At 39.3% G+C, this 25579-nt stretch overlaps 3 protein-coding genes across 3 annotated transcripts; all 3 read left to right on the forward strand.

Moving 5' to 3' along the window:
- Positions 1–2246: 2246 nt before the first annotated feature.
- On the forward strand, positions 2247–8290 carry twf2b (twinfilin actin-binding protein 2b; the record flags this gene model as incomplete). The annotated part of the gene is made up of 11 exons (XM_083891900.1): positions 2247–2271; positions 3108–3185; positions 3265–3443; positions 4251–4346; positions 4447–4551; positions 4640–4654; positions 4748–4789; positions 4879–5004; positions 6006–6156; positions 6823–6944; positions 8123–8290. The coding sequence occupies 11 exons, from the start codon at positions 2247–2249 to the stop codon at positions 8288–8290; spliced, it is 1107 nt and encodes a 368-aa protein (XP_083748026.1).
- A 3834-nt stretch (positions 8291–12124) lies between these two features.
- cishb (cytokine inducible SH2-containing protein b) lies at positions 12125–14891 on the forward strand (the record flags this gene model as incomplete). The annotated part of the gene is made up of 2 exons (XM_083892389.1): positions 12125–12263; positions 14392–14891. The coding sequence occupies 2 exons, from the start codon at positions 12125–12127 to the stop codon at positions 14889–14891; spliced, it is 639 nt and encodes a 212-aa protein (XP_083748515.1).
- A 5454-nt stretch (positions 14892–20345) lies between these two features.
- Positions 20346–25344, forward strand: LOC310929987 (transforming protein RhoA). Its single transcript, XM_083892866.1, has 5 exons — positions 20346–20421; positions 22901–23058; positions 23596–23716; positions 23943–24073; positions 24603–25344. The coding sequence occupies exons 2-5, from the start codon at positions 22903–22905 to the stop codon at positions 24774–24776; spliced, it is 582 nt and encodes a 193-aa protein (XP_083748992.1). The 5' UTR covers positions 20346–20421; positions 22901–22902; the 3' UTR covers positions 24777–25344.
- Positions 25345–25579: the final 235 nt, after the last annotated feature.

A 25579-nucleotide genomic window follows, 5' to 3' on the forward strand; every position in this document is an offset into this window, starting at 1 on the left:
AGTGGACATTTGTTTCTTTTTTTTTAGTAAACATGCGTTTTATCTTCCTGCAGCAGAAGAGAGGGGGGGATTCTGCTGAATAATGTATAGATGCTTGGTGTACTCACCACGGAGTGAATAATGGATGATCCCATCACAGGTAACCTCGCAAGTACACACTTATCTTTGTCTGTGTGTGTGTGTGTGCGTGCGGGCAGAGGGAGAAGGTGTTTAAGTTTTTCCTTCAGATTCTTGTGGAATTCACTTTAGTTGTCCGCCCACTGTTTACTGTGTGTATGAACCTGTTTTATGACCTCTTTATGATCTTTTTATGGCAGGACCAGTAGTCCTCATGGAGACTGAAACCTGGTCCTAATGAGGCAGAACTTCATTTCTGAGGGTCTGATTTTAGTAAAGGGCTAAGATTTTCTTGTCAAACATCACTTAATATCATGTTTTTCCATAATAAACACAGCACGTTACAATATATGTATATATATAAACTATACTTTACATAAGTGCAATATACATAAACAATATCTCATGTTTGATCCTTGTTTATACTGTAAATATCTGTGTATATATTCTGTTCACTATCTATAAAGTACATCCTATTTTTAACGTTTTTATAGTTGTATTGTATGTATCTTTCTATATTGTACTTTCACATAATGTCGAAATGCATGTTTATTATGTTTCATCTTTACTGTCTTTCCTGCTATGAATGTACATTTTCCCCACTGTGGAACGAATAAAGTGGTCTTATCTTACATGAATGAAATGAAATTACTAATACATAAGCTTGTTTAGTGCTTTAATCATAGTTGTCCATGTTGTTATTTACTTTACTGACCTCCACCAAGGAGGTATATGTTTTCGCCAGAGTTTGTCCGTCTGTCTGTCTATTACCAACATAACTCGAAAAGTCGCAGACGGATTTGGATGAAATCTTCAGGAAATGTCCGCAATGCCAGCAGGGTGTATTTTGTAGGCACTGAGCTGCCTTGGCTGAGATCTGCGCTCTCCGGGTGCTTTTCTGGTTTTATTTATTATTTAGTCCTTTTTTGAAATTAATAGATTTATTTAGCTTTTTTTATTATTATTTATTTTCCCTCTCACAGACCAGACATGCTTTTTTTCATTAATTTAAGACCAGTTATATTTATAATATTGTTTTCGTTAAAAGGTAGCAGTAGTAGGAGAGTGAAGCCATTTTCTATCTTTTCTCCTGTTTCTCGTCGATGAGTGCGTTTACATGCACACTAAAAAAAAACGATTACTGGCAATAATTGTGTAACTGGAATAAACCGTTTTGACAGAAACCTAGGTGTGTTAAACAGGTTTTTCAAAAACCAATAACGGCATAACCGGATAACTTAGTGTGCACGTAAACGCACAAAGTGAGAGTCCTTAGAAGGACAACTGCACAGACCTGTGTGTGTGTGTGTGTGTGTGTGTGTGTGTGTGTGTGTGTGTGTGTGTGTGTGTGTGTGTGTGTGTGTGTGTGTGAGATCTCAGTGACTTTGTCAGCGATTAGTGGTCAGTGATGGATCCACTTGTCCTGAGGCAGCCAACTCTTCCAGTGTCCACACAGTTGACCTGTGCAGCTCTTTACACTACAGTGGACAAACGTTTAGTTCCTCAGCCTCAGTTTCACCTCATTCTCACCTTTACATCATACCCTTATCACACCCCCTCAAAAAAAAAAGCACAAACTCACCTCCCATTCTCACCTCCCAGGTAAAAAACATCATCGTATTTATAGGTCAGATTCACGCTCGGTGTCACGTTTCTGGGACCAGGTGGCTGGAATTTGAGATCACGCAGCCGCTGTGATAAAATGTCATCATGTGAAACGCTGCAGAAAAAACACTGCACTGATCTCACGAGCAGTGGGGTTTACACACACACACAATACAGAGCTGGGGAGACACAAATCCCCCCCCCCCCACACACACACACACACACACAGCAAGACTTTTTTAAGTTGTGGTCATCGATACGCAGAGAGTTTTAGATCAGCGGTCAGGCCGGCATATCCACTGTCAGGAACATTATTACTCATCAGCCACAGTTCCGCAGATTGTATTTCAAGTGTAAGGAATCTCCCCTCAAGTCTCCCTCAAGGCGTTTATGTCACAGGTGTGCGTGGGTCCATCCGTCTGACATTAGTGTTAGACAGAGACAGACAGAGACAGACAGAGACACGGACACCTGGTCCATCGCATAAAGAGGAGAGTGTCGCGGAGACAGCTGACTGCCAAAAGATGTCACACCAAACTGGAATTGATGGTAGGTACTTTTTTGTTTTGTTTTAATGTTAAAAAACTGAAAATGTTGTTGTCGACTGCTGTTTTTGCATTGTGTATTTTATATATGTTACACTGTCCTAGTTTGATAGATGTCTATCTCGGAGGCCTTCCTGGTTAAATAAACCTTGTGTTTTAACGTCATTCTTTATTTAAGAGAAAGTTTAACATCACTAGTTTTGCACGTAGCACATAAATAACTGTAGATATTAGAATACACACACACACACACACACACGTATGACCTTTCAGGCTGGGTCAACATCTTTGATCTGTGTTGTGGAAGCAGTAATTGTGATGATATTCGTTATGGATGATACTTTAAGACGTATGTATATGCTGTGCGTGTGTGTGTGTGTGTGTGTGTGTGTTATGGCATTTGGTAACTGGAGCATAGGGGGCCAGGTTGGCGGAAGCATACCTCTCTCACCTTGCTCACCTGATCTTACATCATTTATGAGGTTCGCTGTGTTTGGTAACCATGGCGAGAGGGCGCAAAGGAGGGAGGTAGGGGGGGATCAATAAGTAGCCCAAATGTAGTTTTTACAACCAAATTACTCATCTGGGACATTAAACCTGTGGATTAGTGATTGTGTTTAATCCACGACAGTGCACCCGTGTCCTTCATCAGCCTCCTATGTAAGTCAGTTAAGGTGATCGCGTGACGACCTGGCAGCGGATCAAATTTTCTACCTGAAGTGGAGTCTCAGGTTCTTACTTACCCAACTCTGTCTCACTAGCTGTCAACCACCTTCCCCCCCCCTCCCCACTCCCCCATCCTCAGTTTTGACTGGTCTGCCTCATATCTCGTTACTCTAGCAACATCTGAGCTGAAACAGTTTCTGGCCCGGGCGAAGGGAGGTGCCATCAGAATAATGAAGATTGTCATCAGAAATGGTAAAAACTTGACATTTAAAATGGGGGGGGGGGGGGATAAGGGTGACGTTTAAAACTGATGCAATGTTCCCGTCTGCAGAGGAGCTGGTGCTGGACTCGTCCAGAGAGCCCGGACACAGCTGGGACAAAGACTACGACCAGTGCCTGCTCCCTCTGCTCGAGCCTCAGGAGCCGTGCTACATCCTCTACCGCCTCGACTCCCAGAATGCACAGGGACACGAGTGGATCTTCATCGCCTGGTCACCTGACCAATCGCCAGTATGTGTCTGTGAGATGCTGAGTCATGGCTGATTTTTGAATAAAAGCACCATATGTGTGTACATATATATATATACACACATATATACATGTATGTGTGTATATATATATATATATATATATATATATATATATATATATATATATATATATATACATATATATATACATGTATGTGTGTATATATATATATATATATATATATACATATACATATGTATATATGTATCATATACATATGTATACGTACATACATATATATATATATATATATATATATATATATGCATAAATGTGTGTGTGTATATATATATACATACACACATATACACACATATACATATATATACATATATACATACATATACACACCTATATGCAATATAGTGTCTTATATCCTTTTTTTTCACCACAAACTATATCTGATGAAACCACCTATATAAACACAAAATGAGCAAAAATTCTCAAAATGTTTAAAATCGGATTGAATTTGCTAAATCTGGAAATACGTCACAGTTCAAAGTTCACTTGGCTTGTTTTTTTTTGTTGTTTTTTTTGTTTTTTAAGTAAAACAACTAAAAATGCGATATGAAATGAATAACTTTGACTCAACAACACATAAGACAGGGGGAAAGAAGGTCTGAATATGTGACCTATAAACACATGCCCCCAGGATGTCCATATAAGGAGTTGTGTATTATTCCCACTGTAAAATGATGCACTAAGGGTTAATGTTTTGTGTTTGTCTGTGAGAATGAAGAGATTATTAAACTATGTGTCCTCCTGTGTGCCGTGTCGTCCTCTCAGGTGAGGCAAAAGATGATGTACGCAGCAACACGTGCCACACTGAAAAAGGAGTTTGGAGGAGGTCACATCAAAGACGAGATGTTTGGCACAGTCGAGGTCAGAAAACAAAAAGAAACACTTTCTGGTTTGAACAATCTGTCCGTGAATCTCTCTCCGTCTCCCAGTGTCTATTCTAATAAAAGTATTGTGTCCTCAGGAGGACGTGTCCTTCCAGGGATACTTGCGACACATGTCCTCCTGCTCCTCGCCAGCTCCTTTCACAGCAGCCGAGAAGGAGCTGCAGCAAATCAAAGTCACAGAGGTACAGTAGACTTTATGACAATAGAAGCTGTGTGAGTGTGGATAGTTTTATACAATATCGCACACCTGAATTCACTTTCTTCCTGCAGGATAAAGTTGTATGGGTGAGTAGATTTTCATCCGAACACAAAACCACATGTACGCATAAAGACGGGAGAGGAGGACAGATTTAAAATGGATGGTTTTTGTGTCCACAGGATGAGCGTAGACGGACTGGGACGCCGACAGCACGAGCAAAGGTTTGTCCAGTCCTGAATTTTCCCGTCAAAGTTGTTATGTAATAAAAAAAAAATATATATAATCTCTTTACTTTCTTTTAATGCTTCAGGTCACGATGGAGTTCGGCTTGGACAAAAGGGCTCAGACTCTTCAGGGTCTGGCGTTTCCATTACAAGAAGAGGCCAAACGAGCTCTGCAGCAACTCAAGCAGAAACGCGTCAACTACATACAGCTGGTGAGCCCTCAGTAAATACTTTACTTCTTCTTCCTTCAGTCGTGATGTCACCCAAAAGAATCTCAACTACATTATTATTATGAAATCTACAAAGTTGTGATTTTGTCAGCGCCATGTTTAGGTTTTTTCAAAAGGACAGTCAGAAGCTTCAAGAGTAACCAGGCTCCTGTTGTTTGATGATGCCATATGAGTGGTGTCTACTATATATACATACATATGTTCTGGACTTTATCGTCCATTTGCCCCCAGAATTATTCACAAAATTTACTAAATTCTCTCGTAAAGAAGACTTGAAACTAGTGATTGTGATCAGAAACTATTAACCATTGGAACACAGTGCATTTTGGCTTAACATACAGTATATACAGAGGCTATAACAATGTGCAATATAGAGTTTCTTATATCCTTTTTCTCAGCACCACCTAGACAATCTAATGATAAAACTAAGTTTTTTCACCAACGATATAAACACACCTGAGCAAAAATGTGTGAAATTTGGAAATACGTCACAGTTCAAAATTCACTTGGCTCGTTTTTATGAGCAAAAAGAAAAAAGAAAAACATGTCTATTTTGTGACTTCGGCACAATTATTGCTACTTTATATCACTGCTAAAAATGTGATATAAAATGAATCATAACTTTGACTCAACATCACATGAGCCCCTTTTTATAAAGCCTGAATATGTGACCTATAAACACACACACCCAGGATGTCCATATAAGGAGTTGTGTTTTATTCCCACGGCAATTTAACATGGGTAGCACTGATCGGTGCTATGTGAGCACTAAGGGTTAATAGAGCTGTTATATATTGCTATTAACTAGAAGACAATGTGAATATATATATATATATATATATATATATATATATATATATATATATATATATATATATATATATATATATATATATATATACATACACATAATATAATCCTTGTATGAAACTGACTGTGAAGGATTTTACCTCTAAAGCTCGTTTGTGTGTGTTATGTTGCAGAGACTGGACGTAGAGAAAGAGACCATTGAGCTGGTTCACACCAAACCTACAGAGACCCATGAGCTCCCCTACAGGATTCCCACAGACTCGCCCCGATACCACTTCTTCGTTTTCAAACATTCTCATCAAGGCCAGCTGCAGGAGGCATTGGGTCAGTATATGACACTGTGTTAGTGTGAGTTCATCCTGGATCACAGAGCTTTTACTTTTATTTAAAGACCATTTTTATAAATCAATTTCAAATTATATGGCTAGCAGGCATGGGCAAAAATACATCTAAGTGTATTTCAAAATAAAATACCAAATACCCACCTAAGAAATGTATGGAAATAAACTACAAAATACAGCAGCCAGCCACACATTTTTGTATTTTCAAAATACTAATAAGAATCTTTATTTACTTTCTTGATGTTCAGTCACAGATGAAGCCCAAACACAATGAATCAGCAAACAATCCAATGTAAATACAAATTACAAAATAATATTTTGTATTTGAAATGGTAAATGGTCTGTATTTATAAGTTCTTGATGACCACACACAGGACACACTTTTTTGCTGGGTATAGTTTTTGTATACTTATAATATATATACTTATTAGTGTTAAATAATTTAATTCAATTGTGTAGCCCAGAACTTGACACAGTGGAGCAGATTTTCATACAAGTTCTCTAAATCTCTATTTGACTCATCTCAAGGGCTGTAGATTCCTCGCGTGTCAGGGTGTTATTACATTTGTGTGTTTTTGTCCTTGTTCAAACCACGACTGATCCAGTGAAGCAGCAAATATCAACACACAACTCTGTGTCTCTCTTCCAGTGTTTATATATTCGATGCCCGGTTACACCTGCAGCATCAAGGAAAGGATGTTGTACTCCAGCTGTAAGAACAGGTTACTGGACGAGGTGGAGAGAGATTACCAACTGGAGGTCACCAAAAAGGTACGCACATCTGTATGTAGCACTCTTGGGTTCTTTAACTGTATTTATCTATTGTGTCTTAACCCTGCGTTTAGTGCTTTTTAATATTATCTTGGATCCCTTTTATTATAGTGCACTCTCCGTTTTTAACCCTATCAAACTCACATTTTTATTAGCTATGCTTTTAACCAAAAAGTAATGCAAACCAACTGTCTCTTTAATTATGATGACATTTTTTGAAATGATCACTCAGTGATATATCAGTGGATATTTTCTCGTTTCATATATAGATATGTGGACATTAAATCACCCAGTTTTTTTAAAAAATAACTCTCAATTATTTACTTACAATAAAATAACAAATTGTTTTTTACAACGAGGACAAGAAATGAAAGTGACCTATTTCCCAGGCATATGCTTTTGGACAATATTTTTCAATAACAGGAACAACAAAAAGGAAATGCTAAAAAAAACACAAAAAAAACACTTCAATGTCCTTAATAAAAAAAAACACCAACCATTTATGTGTGGTGGTCCAAAACAAAATGACCGTTTCACTCCGGCTGAGCAAAATAAACGTTGGTTCGTACCTTGTTATTCAGGCTCAGTGTCTGAATCCAGCGGCTACTGTCTGCTGCGTCTGCCGTCACACGTTGTGTCGGAACCAAGCCGGTCTTCTTAGCGTTAGCATTCTTGCTATGGCTGAGCTTCAAGCCTCGTATTGAAGTCTCACAGAACCCGCATTTCACTCGTCACTGTCCTGGCTGTTGGATTAACGTCCACAGTCACAAATACACACGGTGTCACTTATTTAAACTAAATTCGTTTTCACTCTTCACACACGCTAATGCTCACACAACGATTTTTCCCTCACTGCTGTGTTATTGTCCTATCCCCTACTCGCCCGTGGGAAACAACTGCATGCCGAACGTTCCGGCCACCCATTAATCGTCAGTACAGACATCTATCAGGGCTACATTAGTTCCTAACCACATAAATCCACAACATAATGATTCTAATCATTTGTAGAATACTTTTGAATTACTTTTTAATCTAAATACAGTGCTTATTTACTATTTGTTTTCCTTTCTAAATAACTACTTTTTTTTTAAACTAGGTTACATGTAGTTTTCCTGGTCCCAACACCACCGGACCTTATGTATGTTTACAAGTTCAGGTATGTGTGTGTGTGCACATAGATGGAGATAGACAGTGGCGATGGACTGACAGAAGAGTTCCTGTACGAGGAGGTCCACCCGATGGAGCACACCTTAAAGCAGGCATTTGCCAAGCCCCGTGGACCAGGAGGCAAGAGGGGCAACAAACGCCTCATCAAGGGCGCAGGGGAAAACGGGGAAGACATTTAGATACTAAACTACCCCGATATCTATGAATTGACTTTGTTATTTGAATGTTTAACTCCTAGTCATTTCCTCTCGGATATACATTTGAGACCAAACGTGAAGAAATAAATAGATCCACCTTAAATCAGAAATCCTGTGGTCAGATTCAGTTGTTGAATGTGAACATTTTTTGTAAACATTTTGTTAAATGTTGAGACACATTCTAAAAAAAAAGGAAATGCAATCAAAACTAAACAATCTGTCATTCATTACTTCAACCTTTATTTTACAAATAAAAGTGCAAAGAAAGATTGCCTGTGTTTTTGCTGACAAGTGTAAATGTATTTATTTATTTATTTTTTAAATATCGATGCCAGCATCAAAACACGTTTTTATTTGGGATCTGTGGGTACTTGTTGGAGTGTTTGCTCCTTCTCATTTTTGTAATAATAATAATATAAGCTGGACAGCAGACAGGCCAGTGAAGTTCACACACTCTTTTTCAATGAAGCCACACTGTTGTAAACTCCTGCAGAATGAGGCATGACCTTGTCCTGCTGAAACAGTCATGGAGTTCAAAAACATCACATTGATGAGAGCATATGTCTCTCCAAAGTTTCAGTAGTACCTTCACCAGTATACAGGCATAAACACACACATGACTAAGTGTTAGTAATATAAATATGTGTACCAACTTACAGTTAAACATCTGTGTAAATCAGTGTATCCATCACTATCTATCTATCTATCTATCTATCTATCTATCTATCTATCTATCTATCTATCTATCTATCTATCTATCTATCTATCTATCTATCTATCTATCTATCTATCTATCTATCTATCTATCTATCTATCTATCTATCTATCTATCTGTTGTCTGCCAGCAGCAGCAGCAGGGATCATGGCTCAGTAGTAGAGGTCAATTTGATGAGTGTGTTTCCAGGAAAGCTCTGTACTCAGAAGCCTTCAGCTGTGCATTCTGCTGCTTTCGTACCTCTTGGGAAACTCGGCTGATGTGAAGACCTCTTCTTGGAAACGTGCTGCGGGGACTGAAAGGCAGTTTTCATGTGGTGATTATCTCTGCAGTGCAAAAGCCAGGAAAAAGAAATTCCATTCATGTGATCTCTTCTGAGGGCTGAAAAGGCGGTAAAGTACAGTATGGCATGGAGCGTGGAGAGAGCTGAGGCATATTCTATATCAGTGTGTGTGTGTGTGTGTGTGTGTGTGTGTGTGTGTGTGTGTGTGTGTGTGTGTGTGTGTGTGTGTGTGTGTGTGTGTGTGTGTGTGTGTGTGTGTGTGTGTGTGTGTGTGTGTGTGTGTGCGTGTGTGTGTGTGGGGGGGGGTGTGTGTGAGTGTGTGTGTGTGCGTGTGTGTGTTTTACAGTAAGGCAAATACATGTGTGCTACAATAAGACACAGTCAGAAATCACGTGACTGTAATGTAATGTTGAAGCCACATTAATTACAGTATGTGATGACAGTAATACATAATACACATAATGGCTGGAAAAGGGTATTTCCATTCATGTGAATGTAGCATTAACCACTGCTCTGTAGGCAGCTTCATCAAGAACATACAGTACAGCAGTTACCCAGTCATGCTATTTACCTTCAAAATAAAAGGGTGACGCGTGACACTGCATTGAGTCTGAGTGGAAAATCTGATCTGTTTTTTAATGCGAAGAAGGAATTAAAAATACTTGTCTTTTCTTTAATTCCACCTTATATTAAATGTTCACATCCTGATTTCATTATAGGTTACAAAAACAACACAGGTGGAGCTGGAGCAAGACTTTTGATTAATTTCTTAGGTTTAGAAGTCAACATCTGCACCCAATGTTGTGACTATTTTTCACATTTCTGGAAGGCACAGTTTGAATCATCAGAATTATCTAATTTTAATATACTTATGGGGGGAATTTGATTACGGGCAGGCAATGGGCATATTATCATGGAATACATAACACACTCTTAGAAATAAGGGTTCCAAAAGTGTTCTTCTACAAGGGCTGAAGTTCTACCTGGAAAACCCCTGTGTAGAGAGGGTTTTAAAAGGGTTCTTGGTAACACTAAGGGTTCCAGGTGGAACCTTTCTAAAAGTTTCTACCTGGAGCCAAAAAGGGTTCTCCTATGAGGACAAGCCGAAGAACCTTATATGGTTCTACTTAGCACTTTTATTTCTAAGAGTGTACACTACAACGCCACATAAAAACCACAAATAAAACCACGAAACACACAAGATCCCATCAAATGTTCATCTGAATGGCACAACACATAATAATATCATGGGTTAAATCACAACGATACTGTATATGCTAAATATATATAGACATTATAGTAATTAAATGCAAAATATAGGTCTAGTAGAGGTAAGTATTGCTCCTAATTCTAGGAAGTTTCCTGGTAGAGGATGGGTTAAATGCAGAGAAAATAATTTCTCTAAGGGGTTAATAAAGTATAAGACGAACAAGTAAAGTATATAAAAATGTATTTGTAAAAGTGCAAATATTACATATGCAAATGCTCTTCCTTAAATCCACAGCAACAACTAACTGATTAACTGATTAATTCTTCAATTGCTGCATTGTAAATTAAGCGATTTGAGGTTAACACAAGCTCAAATATAAAGATTTTTTAAATTCTCCTTTATAACAGAAAAACGAGGCAAACAGAACAAAATAAGACATTTAAGGACATTTCTTATTCTAATTATACTATTTTATTCTATCTGAGATTTTATTGACCGATAAAACGGGGATGATGATAATAATATAAATAGATTATAGCTAAATCGATAATTGAAGTAAATCTTCACTGACGTTTTATTTTGAAACTCGGGACCGGAAGTGGTGTATGTGTGTGTGTGTGTGTGTGTGCGTGTGGCTGTTGGCGCAGTGGAGCTGCAGTTGGGCTGCAGCCCGCCTGTCACTGCGCACGCTGTCACACAAAAGCCTTCTTGGAAAGAGATTCTTGGAACCTCCGTCCGTTCAGACTGAGCCGAGCTGTTTTCTGCCCTGAATAAAAAAGCACACATACACTCTCTCTCTCCACTCCCACTCTGTCTGTCAGCAGACACACACTCTCACACACTCTCTCTCACACACACACACACACACACACTGTGGATATCTGCTCTTTATTCTGCTTTGCGACCACAACACTGAGACCATTTTTTCTTATTTACATTTTGATGGATCACGTCCTGGACTTTTTTTAAAACGCTCAACAATCCTCATGATTCAGTTTGATTTAAGGTAAGAATGTGTGTGTGTGTGTGTGTGTGTGTGTGTGTGTGTGTGTGTGTGTGTGTGTGTGTGTGTGTGTGTGTGTGTGTGTGTGTGTGTGTGTGTGTTGTGTGGTTATTATTAGAATAAACTTTAATTCTGCATGACCTGTTTTATATACATATATATATATATATATGTATATATGTATATATATATATATATATATATATATATGTATATATGTATATATATAAAAATAGTACATGGATTATGCATGCATAAGTGCATGAACGTAAAAAAAAATACTCAAGTGAGAGTCGCTGGATTCCAGGAAGTGTAACTGCTGTTCTGAGAACAGCCTGAGGGGTTATAAACAAAGGAATTGCATAAATATGTTTATATCTGTGAAAAGTTAACTCGTACAACATCGGCTACTCATGCCTGAGTGATTTTAACACATTGAGACAGATAATAATTGTTTTTATTACTATTATTCACTGTTTTTTTTGTATTGCTATATATGTAACTGCCATTTTTAAAATTACAATGTAAACAGCACATTTATTTATATATACATAAAAATGATTATTAAATTAAAGTATCCACACATCTCTGGGTGTGCGACAGAAATGGTCGCACGGGCAGACGCTGTTTCACATCATGAGGAGCCTGAAGGTTCCTGCTGCCCGTATCCTTCTCCTGCATACTGGAAGCCAGCAGAGGACCTGCGCTGTGTCACCACCACGCTGCACCATCTCCACACCTCAGGTACGCAGACGTCCATCGCTCTGTTCCTCCTCTATCATCGCTCTATGTCAGGGGCGTCAAAGTCAAGTGACCTGGGGGCCAATGAACGTCTAGTGTGGTCAATAGGGGGCCGGTGTTTCTAGCTCATTTCTGTAGCGTGCAAATCGGCAAAATAGACGTCAAAATTAAAAAAAGGCAGACTTCCTGTTGAGTTGAGGCCATGGTCTTCCCGCCAAGTTTCGGGAAATTTGGTGGAACTCAATCTACGCCGAAGTTATAGGGTACTTCCTGTATCGTGGTGAATGGTTGAAATTCGTCAAGGGTTGCCATGGTCATGCCGTTTTGAATCCGCAAATCCTTTTGACAATTTTGCTAACCTTGCTTCTACATAGATTTGTAGGAACGTACGTAGATTTCCTACGTAGAGATTCGCAAATCGCCAAGATTCAAAAAGGCCGACTTCCTGTTGAGTTGAGGCCATGGTCTTCCCGCCAATTTTCAGGAAATTTGGTGGAACTCAATCTATGACAAAGTTATAGGGCACTTCCTGTATCGTAGCGAATCGTCGAAATTCGTCAAGGGTTGCCATGGTCACGTCGTTTTGAATCCGCAAAACCTTTCACAAATTTTGCTAACATTGCTTCTACATAGATTTGTAGGAACGTACGTATATTTCCTAAGTAGATTTGTAGAAACGTACATAGATTCGCAAATAACCAAAATGGACGCCAAAATAAAAAAAAGGCTGACTTCCTGTTGAGTTAAGGCCATGGTTTTCCCCCCAATTTCAAGAAATTTGGTGGAACTCAATCTATGCCGAAGTTATAGGGCCCTTCCTGTATCGTACCGAATGGTCAAAATTCGCCAAGGGTTGCCATGGTCACGTCGTTTTGAATCCGAAAAACCTTTCGCCAATTTTGCTAACATTGCTCCTACATAGATTTGTAGGAACGTACGTAGATTTCCTACGTAGAGAGTCGCAAAATCGCCAAGATTCAAAAAGGCCGACTTCCTGTTGACTTCAGGCCATGGTTTTCCCGCCAATTATCGGGAAATTTGGTGGAACTCAATCAATGCCAACGTTAAAGGGCCCTTCCTGTATCGTAGCGAATCGTCGAAATTCGTCAAGGGTTGCCATGGTCACGTCGTTTTGAATCCGAAAAACCTTTCACAGATTTTGCTAACATTGCTACTACATAGATTTGTAGGAACGTACATAGATTTCCTAAGTAGATTTGTAGAAACGTACATAGATTCGCAAATCGCCAAAATGGATGCCAAAATTCAAAAAGGCCGACTTCCTGTGGTGTTCAGGCCATGGTTTTCCCGCCAATTTTTGGGAAATTTGGTGGAACTCAATCAGTGCCAAAGTTTAAGGGCCCTTCCTGTATTGTAGCGAATCGTCGAAATTCGTCAAGGGTTGCCATGGTCACGTCGTTTTGAATCCGAAAAACCTTTCACAAATTTTGCTAACATTGCTCCTACATAGATTTGTAGGAACGTACGTATGTTTTCCTACGTAGATTTGTAGAAACGTACATAGATTCGCAAATAACCAAAATGGACGCCAAAATTAAAAAAGGCCGATTTCCTGTTGAGTTGAGGCCATGGTCTTCCCGCCAAGTTTCGGGAAATTAGATAGAACTCAATCTATGCTGACGCTATAGGGCACTTCCTGTATCGTAGCGAATGGTCGAAATTCGCCATGGGTTGCCATGGTCACGTCGTTTTGAATCCGAAAAACCTTTCGCCAATTTTGCTGACATTGCTCCTACATAGATTTGTAGGAACGTACGTAGATTTCCTACGTAGAGAGTCGCAAATCGCCAAGATTCAAAACGGTCTACTTCCTGTTGAGTTGAGGCCATGGTCTTCCCGTCAATTTTCGGGTAATTTGGTGGAACTCAATCTATGCTGAAGTTATAGGCACTTCCTGTATCGTGGCGAATGGGTTGTTAACAAACATATATTATATTATTCTGTGTATTACACAGTGAGGTTGTGGGCCATGTTTTCATTATAACATAATATTAAGTGGGGGGCGTATGTATGCGATTGGCGGGCCGCATATGGACAGCGGGCCAGCAGTTTGACACCTGTGCTTTGTGTGAAAGAAGTTGGTCTGAGTTTTCTGTCTTTTTTCCCCCAGGCTGGTACTGGGGTTCCATCTCAGCGAGCGAGGCGCGAGAAGCTCTCCTGACCAAGTCTGAGGGAACGTTCCTGGTGCGGGACAGCAGTCACCCTCGCTACATCCTGGCGCTGTCGGTGAAAACGCGCTGTGGACCCACAAGTGTACGAATAGAGTACAGACGGGGCTGCTTCTGGCTGGACTCCGTCTCTCCTGGTTTGCCTCGCCTGCAGTCCTTCCCGAACGTTCTCAGCCTCATACAGCACTACAAGAGCTTGCAGGAGCAGGCAGCTAACGACGTGCGATCCGAACTAAAACCGGACCCTGTCGGAGGAGGAGGAGGAGGAGGTGGAGGAGGGGTCCCTTTGCAGCTGATGCAGCCTTTACACAAACCCGAGGCCTTTCCTTCGCTGCAGCACCTGGTGCGCCTCACCATCAACAGACACACAAACTGCCCACAGCGTCTGCCTCTTCCAAAGCCTCTGCTGCACTACCTGCAGGACTATCCCTTCCACATATGAGGGTTAGGGTCACACTCCATGACCTCACACTGTGACTCAGAGGGGTAAGATATGACACCCCAGCAGGCAGCAAAGGACTTGGCTCGGTTCAAGTGTGATTAACCCATCTCTGTGACCTGCTATTAACATTAAAGGGATTTGCTTTTTTTTTTTAAGTGTCGTCGTGTGAGGCATTGACACAGACTTTTCAGCACTGACTTTGCCACGTGTGTCGCCGGGTATGCTGCCTTCACTGAGGAACCAGATTTTAACCACTTAACAAAAGGGCGACCTAAGAAATGCAAAGCTGCTTAAAGCCTCCTTTATACTCGCGTGTGGCTCAGGGCTCCGCAGACGAGGCGTTTAATGCTCAGCGCGTTTGTTCCTTGCAGTATTCGCCGCAACGGCAGGGGGCGTACAACCAAAATATTCAACCTGTGCTGCCGGATAAACGCCCACTGCCTAGCAACAGTGGTAATCAACAACTTTCCGCATATCGCTTACTTTGGTCTACATATGACGTAATTTTTGGCGCGCGCCCGGCACACTACGGCGACTATAAACCTAGCCGCGGCGTCTATAAACCTAGCATAAGGCCCCGTCCACACGGAGTCAGCGTTTTAGGCGACCTGAAACTGTATTTTAGGCAAAATCTCAAAACGCCAGCCTTTGCGTTTTTCCGTGTAGCCAACGTATACGACACCTATTCCCAGTCGTTGTCTCGTGTTTGGATATTGTTATATTTACAGTTTTAAACAACTACTGCTGACTATCACTAGAATGTGTTCTGACTTTTTCTTGTTAGCATCGCTCACACAACAGTACACAGGAGTTCCACTAGCTGTGTCGCTACGTTCAAATGCATTATTTGCATGATTTGGTTAGTTTGTGTCACTTAATTTCAAAGAAAGGATTCCAAAGACCAAATGAACCAGTGTGTGTGTGTGTGGGGGGGGGGGGGGTCCCACTTCTAAACATGCAGCTTTTTCCTGTGGACTTTGGTGTGGAAGAGTGGGCAGTTTACAAATTGAAAGATGGAAAAAGTATTGAGTATTGGGGTCAAACTGAAGAACTTGACATTGTTATTCATTTTGGTTTGGTCTTCACAAACACTTCAGGAAACACTTAAGTCTCTTAGTCTGCATCGAGCACCAGCGCATTATCTTTGCTCTTTGATCGTCTGTTTCGAAGAAAGAATCACACAGGACTTCGAGGAAATCGTGCCTTCTGTGGACGGCAGGAAATGGCAGCAGTAGTGGTTACATCTGTGTGCTGTTCAAAGAGGGTTTTTCTGAGAAACAATTAGATTCATAATTACATTTTTGGATCCGGAGGGAGCGGAAGTACAGCTGCCCTCGAGTCTGTTCTGTTACTATTTATTATTATAATGATAATAATACTGCAATTAATTAAAGGATGATTGAAAAAAATCTCATAATATGATAACTTTTTTCTATCTAATCCTCTGTCATACAACATATTTATTCTACACTTGAGAAAGTAAAGATTTTATGAGGTTACCATCTTGATAAGAGTGTGTGTGTGCGTGTGTGTGTGTGTGCGTGTGTGTGTGTGTGTGTGTGTGTGTGTGTGTGTGTGTGTGTGTGTGTGTGTGTGTGTGTGTGTGTGTGTGTGTGTGTGTGTGTGTGTGTGAGTGTGTGGTGAAGTCACCTCTCTGTCAGAAACTCATACAAACCACACTCTGGAGGATTAAGTTAGTTCCATTCTATGGGAACTCAGTAACAGTGATATCATGGATCGTTCAAATTGATCCTGTGTGATCTTTGGGATAAAAAATAAAAAAAGCATTCTCATCATGATTCAGCATAAAGTCGCACTGACGTCACACTCAGTAACGTATGTACAGTATATATGTGGTGACACAGAAATAGTGTTTTTGTATTTCTTTTATGTGTCATTTCACATAAGTCCTCCTCTTCAGAAGAAGCACCGTTTAATAAATTATAGAATGAAGATCCAATTGTGTCCTTGTGAAATTTGTTGTCGTTATTCGCAGTGAACCCGACTGGCAACTTTACGAGCAACAGGAATCTTCTCATGATCAATTCTTCATGTATGTACGTAAATCAAGTCTAGCCGCTGGGAGTGAGATGAACACGTCCCTGGTGGTCTAGTGGCTAGGATTCGGAGCTCTCTCTGCCGCGGCCCAGGTTCGATTCCCGGTCAGGGAATGTCACTTTTTGGGGGTTTTTTTTGGGAGTAGTGTACTTTTGCTACCTTTAAAATCACATCTGTTACATTTTGTGACCTTTGACCCACGTTGACTGACACATTATAATGTACTTACATATTTTGTATTGTCAGCACTTAAATTTGTAAAGATTTGCTTTTCATGAAAAACAATTCATGTGAGATTTGTGTCCGCTTGTCCTTTTTGCACGACACAAGAAAAGTAACTAAGTAACTTTTACTCCGAGTACATTTTTAGACCAGTACTTTTACTTGAGTAGAACATTTCAGACCTCTTTCCACCTCTGCCCCTTGCTAGTTTGACGTGTCACAGTCGGAGAAGCGCAGGCGTAAATAATCAAGAGAATGCCGGCTGAATTCCATTTTCCTGCCACAGTTTCATTTTTCCTAGTATTGCACATGCTGCTTCACTGTGATGTGAACAGAACACAGCCACTGTTATTGTTATTGGGTTAAAAAAAAAAAAAACAATAAAAAAACAGTGCTTATGTTACCGCAAATCAAGTGACTATATGTTTACATAGTACATATTATAGTTGTTAATACTCGATGAAACATTCATCACATTGTCAATAAACAGCGCTCCGACACAGGCGCGGCTTTGTTTTTTTTTTTACATTCGTCAAAAATCTGTGATCGCTGCCGTTTGGAATGGAACAATGAACGTTGGGTCTGACAGATGACTTTAACTCACGCAACATGTGTATGTAACGCTCAAGCATGTCTGGAATAAACAAACATTACTGATTAGGGTTCCACTTCAGTTTTAAGAGAGCCACGGTCACGCTATTGTTCAAGTCTAAGGCTCGCTCACACGCAATATTTGACACTTTTACCTGTTTGTTTTTTTGTCACTTTAAAACTCCATACCCTGGTTGTTTGTCTCTCTGTAATGGACTGGTGACCTGTCCAGGGTGGGACCCCCCGTCTGTCGCCCCGCGTGTCAGCTGAGATTGGGCCCTCGTGTGGATCATGTGGACGGAGGGACATTTTCTGGATGTGTTCCACTTAAGTGATAAGCGAAATAAATACGCTGTACGGTCATTTCAGCGTCGCTAAAACAACAAATCGAACGGTGACTTTTGCACAGTGCTGCATATAATGCAACTTTAAATAAAGCGACTTTGATTTTGGGTCATATTTGTAAAGTGCAAAGTCAAAATGTGCACAAAATATCACGATGTGCACACCTGAATGTGTGGCTGTGTCTATGGGTTGATCTGGAAATAATTTTAGTCTTTTAGTCATTTTTTATTGTTAAGCTAATTTGTCATATGAATTGAATTTGAATTGAATTACTTTATTCCTCCGGGGGGAAACACACATTTACAACACATCAGTTGAGGTGACAAGAGGTGCAGAAATGTGCAAGGGCATAATAAGTAAAAAGAAATAAAACGTAAAGATAAGAGTAAAAATAGGATAAATAAAATAAAATACAATATGGTAAAAAAAAAAAAAAAAATACACTCTAAATATGAGTAAAACTAGAATAAAAATACACAATATGGTAAAAAATTACACTCTAAATATAAGTAAAACTAGAATAAAATAAAGTAAAATAAAAATACACAACATGGTTAAAATTACACTCTAAATATAAGTAAAAAATAAAATAAATAAAATAAAATAAAAATACAATATGGTAAAAAAAAAAAAAAATTAAATTACACTCTAATGTAGAGTAAGTAATAAAGTAGAGATAGGTATAAAAATAAGATATAAGGTATAATTGTGTGTGTCCCAGTCTTTTTGGTGTAAAGGCAGTCACGCCAGATCACGTTGTGTGTGCACCATTTGACCATCATTTCTAAGAAAAAGAGAAGTTACTCAGCTGAAGCCAATGATTGATGAGGCCCAACCCTTCCTCAGTTCCCTGAGGCTGTGCGCTCCAATCTAAAAAAACTCCCATTCTTTTTAGCTAATCTTCACTTTAATGACCCAATAGTTGACTCACATGGTCATTATTTCAAGTCTCGTCTTTGTGAACTTGTGACAATATCTCTGTTTGTCGTTAAGCCTTTTTTTATATATATATCTTTGCATTACTGTTGAAACTGTGCTTTGTCCTGTGGCAGACGCCTTCTGCAAATTGGACTTTTGATCCACAAATCCTTAATTATAGTTTGTCTTGTTTTTTTCTAAGAAAGCACATGCGCATGATTTCCAGTTATTGGGACAGAGTATCCTGTTGCTTGCACAGTTGACAGATTGGTCTCATGTCACACTGACTTTGTGTTTTAAATGATATTCCCTTTTGTTATAAATAACCTCTTTTCTATTTTACTTTCCGTATATTGTTTCCTTATCGCTCTCTATGTGCACAAAACTGACCAGAGCAAATTCCTAGTATTGTGTAAACTTTACCTGGCAATAAACCTTATTTTGATTCTGCTGGAAATTTCGACTGTAGCAGATACTACTTACTACTCATAATAATGTTGTTGTAATAATAATAATAATAATAATAATACAACAATCATTATTATTATTGACAAGTCTCTCTTGAAAATGAGACCCCATGTATCAATGGGATAACCTGTATAAATAAAGGTTAAATAAGAAAAAGAAAATCATTATCATTATTATCATAACATAAGATAATCCTTGTTAAGTCAGTATTACAGCTGTACAGACAGTGACAAATGTGAAGAGTCAGAATCATAACTATATAAAAAGGTATAATAAGTTTAAAATACAAATATATATATATATATTTATATACATATACATATATGTGTGTATATGTATATATATGTATATATACATATATATATATATACATATATATACATACATACATACATGCATACATGTATATATATATATATATATATACATACATACATAAATACATACATACATACATATACATATAAATCATGCATCTAAATGTTGTGGACATACAATACAGTATGTTATACAGGAAGAGAATGAATTGCGGTATGTATAGCTTCATACAATAGTAAAAATAGCAAAAATAACAGGAAATATTCAAAGATATAGACATTTTAAAAAGATTAAAGGTAATTTAAAAAGGGACAACAGTATAAACAATGTAAATAGTGTATAACCACATACATTATGGGTATCCATGTTTAATGTAAATGATTGTTATTATTATCAGTATTATTGTCATTATTAGTAGTAGTATTAGTTAAAGAAGAAGTAGTAGTATTACATGATTATTCTAACAACATTGATGAATCTATCGTGTTTGTACAGTAGGACTGTGCGCTCCTCTCCCCGCCCCTGTGTTACTTCCTCCAGCAGCAGCAGCGAGGAGGCCAACAAAGCACTACTTGGAAATCATTTGGATTCACTTTAAAACAATCACTGGGTAAGTCGTTATATTACCGCGAATTGTGTATATTAAGAGAATGCCATGTGTTTACATTGGCGACGCGGCGCTAAAGTATACATCCAATAAATCCATATTTTCTTCCGACGTTTGTGGCTACGGTAGTCAGATTGCTAACGACCCGATTTAAGTCGCATTCACTTCCGTTTAGCTAAGCTAAGTCTGGCTAGCTAGCTAGCTAGCCAACCGTACCGGTTTTTATGATTCAAATAAAATAACCACGCGTGTACGAATGATTAAAACTGGAGATAAAACACGGCCCTTGTGGATGTTTGATTAACAATATTGTGTGTGTTTTATACATCACGGCTAAATAAATAAAAAACATAAAGCTATAAACTCATCGCACTAGCCGCGTACCCGGCTAACAGCTAGCTTAGTAGCAACACTAGTTAACATGTAGTCTATTGTAAACAGAACATCAGCTAAAAATCTAGGTCAATCAGTTCTGTGGTGATTCACGTTTTTCTGACAGTACTTGTCCCCGGTAATTGACTCTCAATTCATGTTCGTGTATTCTGTTAAGATGCGGTACAAATGTTTTAAAAAATATATAAAATAGTCGAGTTTGATGCCGGGGTGGGTCTGAAACACTGGGGCGGATATGTATCACCAGGAAAACACGTTGTTATTCACGTCAAGTCTTTAAGTACAGCTCATAAATGTGGGATCTTTGTTCCCTGTGGTGTTCACATGTACAGTTTGTGTACAGAACACTGCACAGTCTGGGTATAAACAACCCCAGCTTTGAATGCTTAATAGTTAGCCCCGGGTGTTGGTTTCAGACGGTTCTGACGTTGTGTTTATACTAGGACTGAGACAACATACGATACAGGATTGGCAACGATTAATCGTTTATCACACTATTGCGAAATAACTCGTCAGCTATAGCTGGGAGGGTTTTTCTTTTAATTAGTAAAACAAGTTTATATTTTCAGATGTCTTTGCTCCACATAACAAATTAATCATTAAACCACAATAATGTTTGGATTGAGGACATCATCATTTTGAACACCAATCAATATTTCTGTCATTTCATAGATCAAACAACTAAAATATAATAATCAACAGTAAATTGATTGTTAAAGTAATCAGTAGTCACAGTCGTATTGGAATTAAAAACAGAAAAACACTAATTAATAAGGTCATTGTTGGGAACTTCCATTATTGGGGTAATTGTGACAGGAAAATTGGTAATATTTCACGTGGGTGACTTAAAAATGCTGTTGCGCTAGCCAGCATTGGAGCTTTTCTGTTATACATTTTCAGCGCTAATCGGCTTGACTTGGCTTTTCCATTAGGGATGGTACCTGTTACCTGGTGTTGTTGTTTTTTTGGTACCTGTTCCAAGCAAGCTGAGCCGATACGACACTGTGAAGTCAACAGACTGCTGGCCACTGATTGGTCAGAGTGTCTTCACTGGAAGAGTCACAACAGTTGCATCGTTTGACACAATAATCAAATCCGACATTAAAAAAAAAACTACAATAGCGTTAACGGCGAGCACACACAGCTGCTGTCCGCTAAAATACACAGTGCTCCAGCGACGAGGTGCAGATGTTCCTGCTGGGTTTGGCGGCTGATGAGAGGATATAGTATGTTTGTGTTGCGTATAAAATGATGTCACATGCTATGACGACCCCGCCCATGTTGAGGAGGTACTATGAAGTCATGGAAAAAGACGTAGTAGAGTAGTGCTAGAATTGTTTATGTGAAAGTGCCGATACAGTTGTAGTGAATTTTTTTCTTTTGAGTGCCACCAGAGGGAAGGAATCCTTGTGATTTATAATGATATTATTAATTAAATATTCTTGTTTTTCACTTTCAGATTTTCACTCACTTATTATAACATGAGTACTGTTTTTTTAGTATGCTGTTTTGTATGAAGACATATGGTATGCATCAACTGGTCTTAATGTCACACACAAGAATTCGAACTCTTGTAGCACTTTGATCAATATCAGTAATGTTTTACATGTAACCATAGTTCATCCGTTGTCTTTGTATCTGGGTTTTTCCTACAGTACAACATGCACGGTAATACAGAGGTCATGAAAGATTGATATTGTGATCTACACTTATCAGAATTTACTATAGCAGCTGCTTCATTAACCTTTTAACAGCAAAGGGTGTTGAAGATATGAGCAGTGTCTGTTGACCTCTTCTGCCTCCCACTGGCTGTATTCCAAACTACACGTAAGGTGATGTTGAAGTCTCAATGCTAGCTGTCTGAATACTTTGGGTTTAAAAAAGGTAGATTAGGAGAGAAGGATTTGCCCGTTGACATTTTAGAATCTAAACTGTTAAAGCTTGTTTTTGAATTTCAGTTATTTTAGTCCGTGTAGTTACTGCTGCTCATTTTTTCTCACAGTGGAAGTGGAAGTTCTGGTTGCATAATCGCCACATGCAGTTAGTGTTCACGTCATAACCTTTGCTTACTTCCGTGTCTCGTCTGCAGCCATGGCAGCAATCAGGAAAAAGCTGGTTATAGTGGGAGATGGAGCGTGTGGGAAGACCTGTCTGCTCATCGTGTTCAGCAAGGACCAGTTCCCAGAGGTCTACGTGCCCACGGTCTTCGAGAACTACGTCGCTGACATCGAAGTTGATAGCAAACAGGTACAGTCGATTTTTTTTAACTTTCCTTGCATTTTAGACGAGGATCGAGTCGGCGCTACACAACTCGACACCTAGTTATTACAACAGCAGCCGAGAGCCAGCGGTCAACTCCCTCTCACCCACAGTCATGCATGTAATTTGATGTGGCAATTAATATGAAGTTGACTCATCTTAAGGGTTTGGGTTATGAAACACTTATGAAACATAGCCCTTAATACTTTTGGATAATTGGTATGTAATAATATGTTGTGATTATATGGTTCACTATAACCTGATTAATTCAGTTGTGCTGATTACACCAAGTGTAGTAAGTGAGAAATCAAGGCCATTGTGATTATTTAACGTCAGTCAATCTCAACAGGATTTTATCAAAATATCTGTTATGAAACTTGTATGGCTGCATGGGTTTCATACATTGGATGTTGTTTCTGTGCCCCATGAGTATTTTGGTATACAAGGGAGTTGGTTTGGATCGTTAGGTCTGTTTAATGTCAATCCGTTAGTTGAAGTTTACGGAATTGTTATCTGTTGTGACAGGTGGAGTTGGCTCTCTGGGATACAGCCGGCCAGGAAGACTATGACAGACTGCGTCCACTTTCTTATCCAGACACTGACGTCATCCTCATGTGCTTCTCCATCGACAGTCCTGACAGTCTTGGTAAGTGATAACAGAGAGCTGCTATATGTATGGGGATACTACATCATGTATCTACATAATGCATATCAATTGTAGCTGTAGAAACACTTTGGTGGTCATGTTTTTACTGTTTATATTATTTTTTTCAACCCAACTGAATGTAAATGTAAATGTAAATCCACAGACTGTAACTGACGGTAAAATAATCTTCAATCAAACTGTTTTTGTCCCTTGTCGCGTCATTCAGAGAACATTCCAGAGAAGTGGACTCCTGAGGTGAAACACTTTTGTCCTAATGTTCCCATTATACTCGTGGGAAATAAAAAGGACCTGCGTAATGATGAGCACACCCGGAGGGAGCTGGCCAAAATGAAGCAGGTAATAAAATGAAGAACACACACAAACAGTGGGTAATGTCTGGTGATCTGTGTCCACACATTCTCTGGAGTTTGCTGGTCACACATGACCAAACCAGAGGGACATTATCAGGGTGAGACGTGTTAACAATAGCAGGAGAATTTCCAGGCATGTGCATGGTGTCTAGTTGTGTTCATGCAGGACACTCACCCCTTTCACTTGGTGTGATTCCTTCAATTTTGTTCCTGCGGGGTCAGTGGCATTCACGTTCGCCCAAAGCCCCTCTTCACAATCTCCGGAGAATCTCTGGAGTTCAGAGCTTGTCTAAAAGCAGCTTAAGGGGCCGGCTCACACGCAGCACCCAAATAATGTGTGGATGATGCTTAACCGAGGCGCATGAGGGTTTACACTCCTGTTGTGTCCGTATATACGAAGCTACGAACTATAACCTGAGAGCCACAGAGACACCCAGCCTCACTGAATGAATTAACATGTTAAACTAAGAAATCTGCATTTTCTCCTCCTAAAACTCTGTGACCTTTTCCTTTAGGAACCTGTGAAACCAGAGGACGGACGGGACATGGCGAACAAGATCAACGCCTTTGGATACATGGAGTGTTCTGCAAAAACAAAGGATGGTGTGAGGGAAGTCTTTGAGATGGCCACCAGGGCTGCACTACAGGCCAGGCGGGGGAAAAAGAGCAGTAAATGTGTCCTGCTGTAACGAGGGCACGAGGGTGCGGCTTCCTTTGGGGGGGAAAGAAGGAGCATTAGGGTCAAACCTAACCCCCCCCCACCACACCAATGCAAAAGACTGTTCTCTCCAGTTTTTACTAAAGGTGTAATGCTTTTACTTTTCTTTGTCATAAGCAAATGTAGTCTGGTTGTCAGTATTCACGTTTGAGGTAATGGGAAACTACTTTTTTGTACTTTAACACAAGTAAATTTTTCATAACGAAAAAGCTCCTTTATCAACATGTAATCAAAGAGGTCAGCCATGTTGTGTCACACCTGCCAACGACAGTTAAGTGCTTGAGCCCTGCCTGCTGATCTGAGGAATGTTTCCACACAGCCAACCAGGGTGAAGTACCTGTAACACTGTGACCTGTAGTCCTTTTAATTTTACAACCAAGTGAGGCACACATTGAAGTTCAAATTTGTTTGTGCGCTTCATCATATACAAATCCCAATGTGCATTATGATCACTTGCACATTATGAGACTGGAAACTCATTTTTGTTAAAAAAAAAAACGCAAATGGAAACTTAGTGTTTTGTGTAATAAATTTCTTTGTAAGAATCTTTGATTTATTTGTTCTACTTTGTTGTTTAATCGCAGCGCGGCACAGAACTCACGTCAGTCCAATGCAGTTTGACTACGAGATGAGGTTTAAATATATACATCACTGTCCTTTTTTCCTCTCGATATTTCTGTGACGCACATCGACAGAAAACGAGCCATTTCCGTCCAAGGCAAACAAAACTTTATTTAACATCCACTGTATAAAAATATATAGAGCAACAAAAAG

This window comes from Microchirus variegatus (assembly GCF_963457635.1).
Source record: "Microchirus variegatus genome assembly, chromosome: 7".
Taxonomy (NCBI): Eukaryota; Metazoa; Chordata; class Actinopteri; order Pleuronectiformes; family Soleidae; genus Microchirus; species Microchirus variegatus.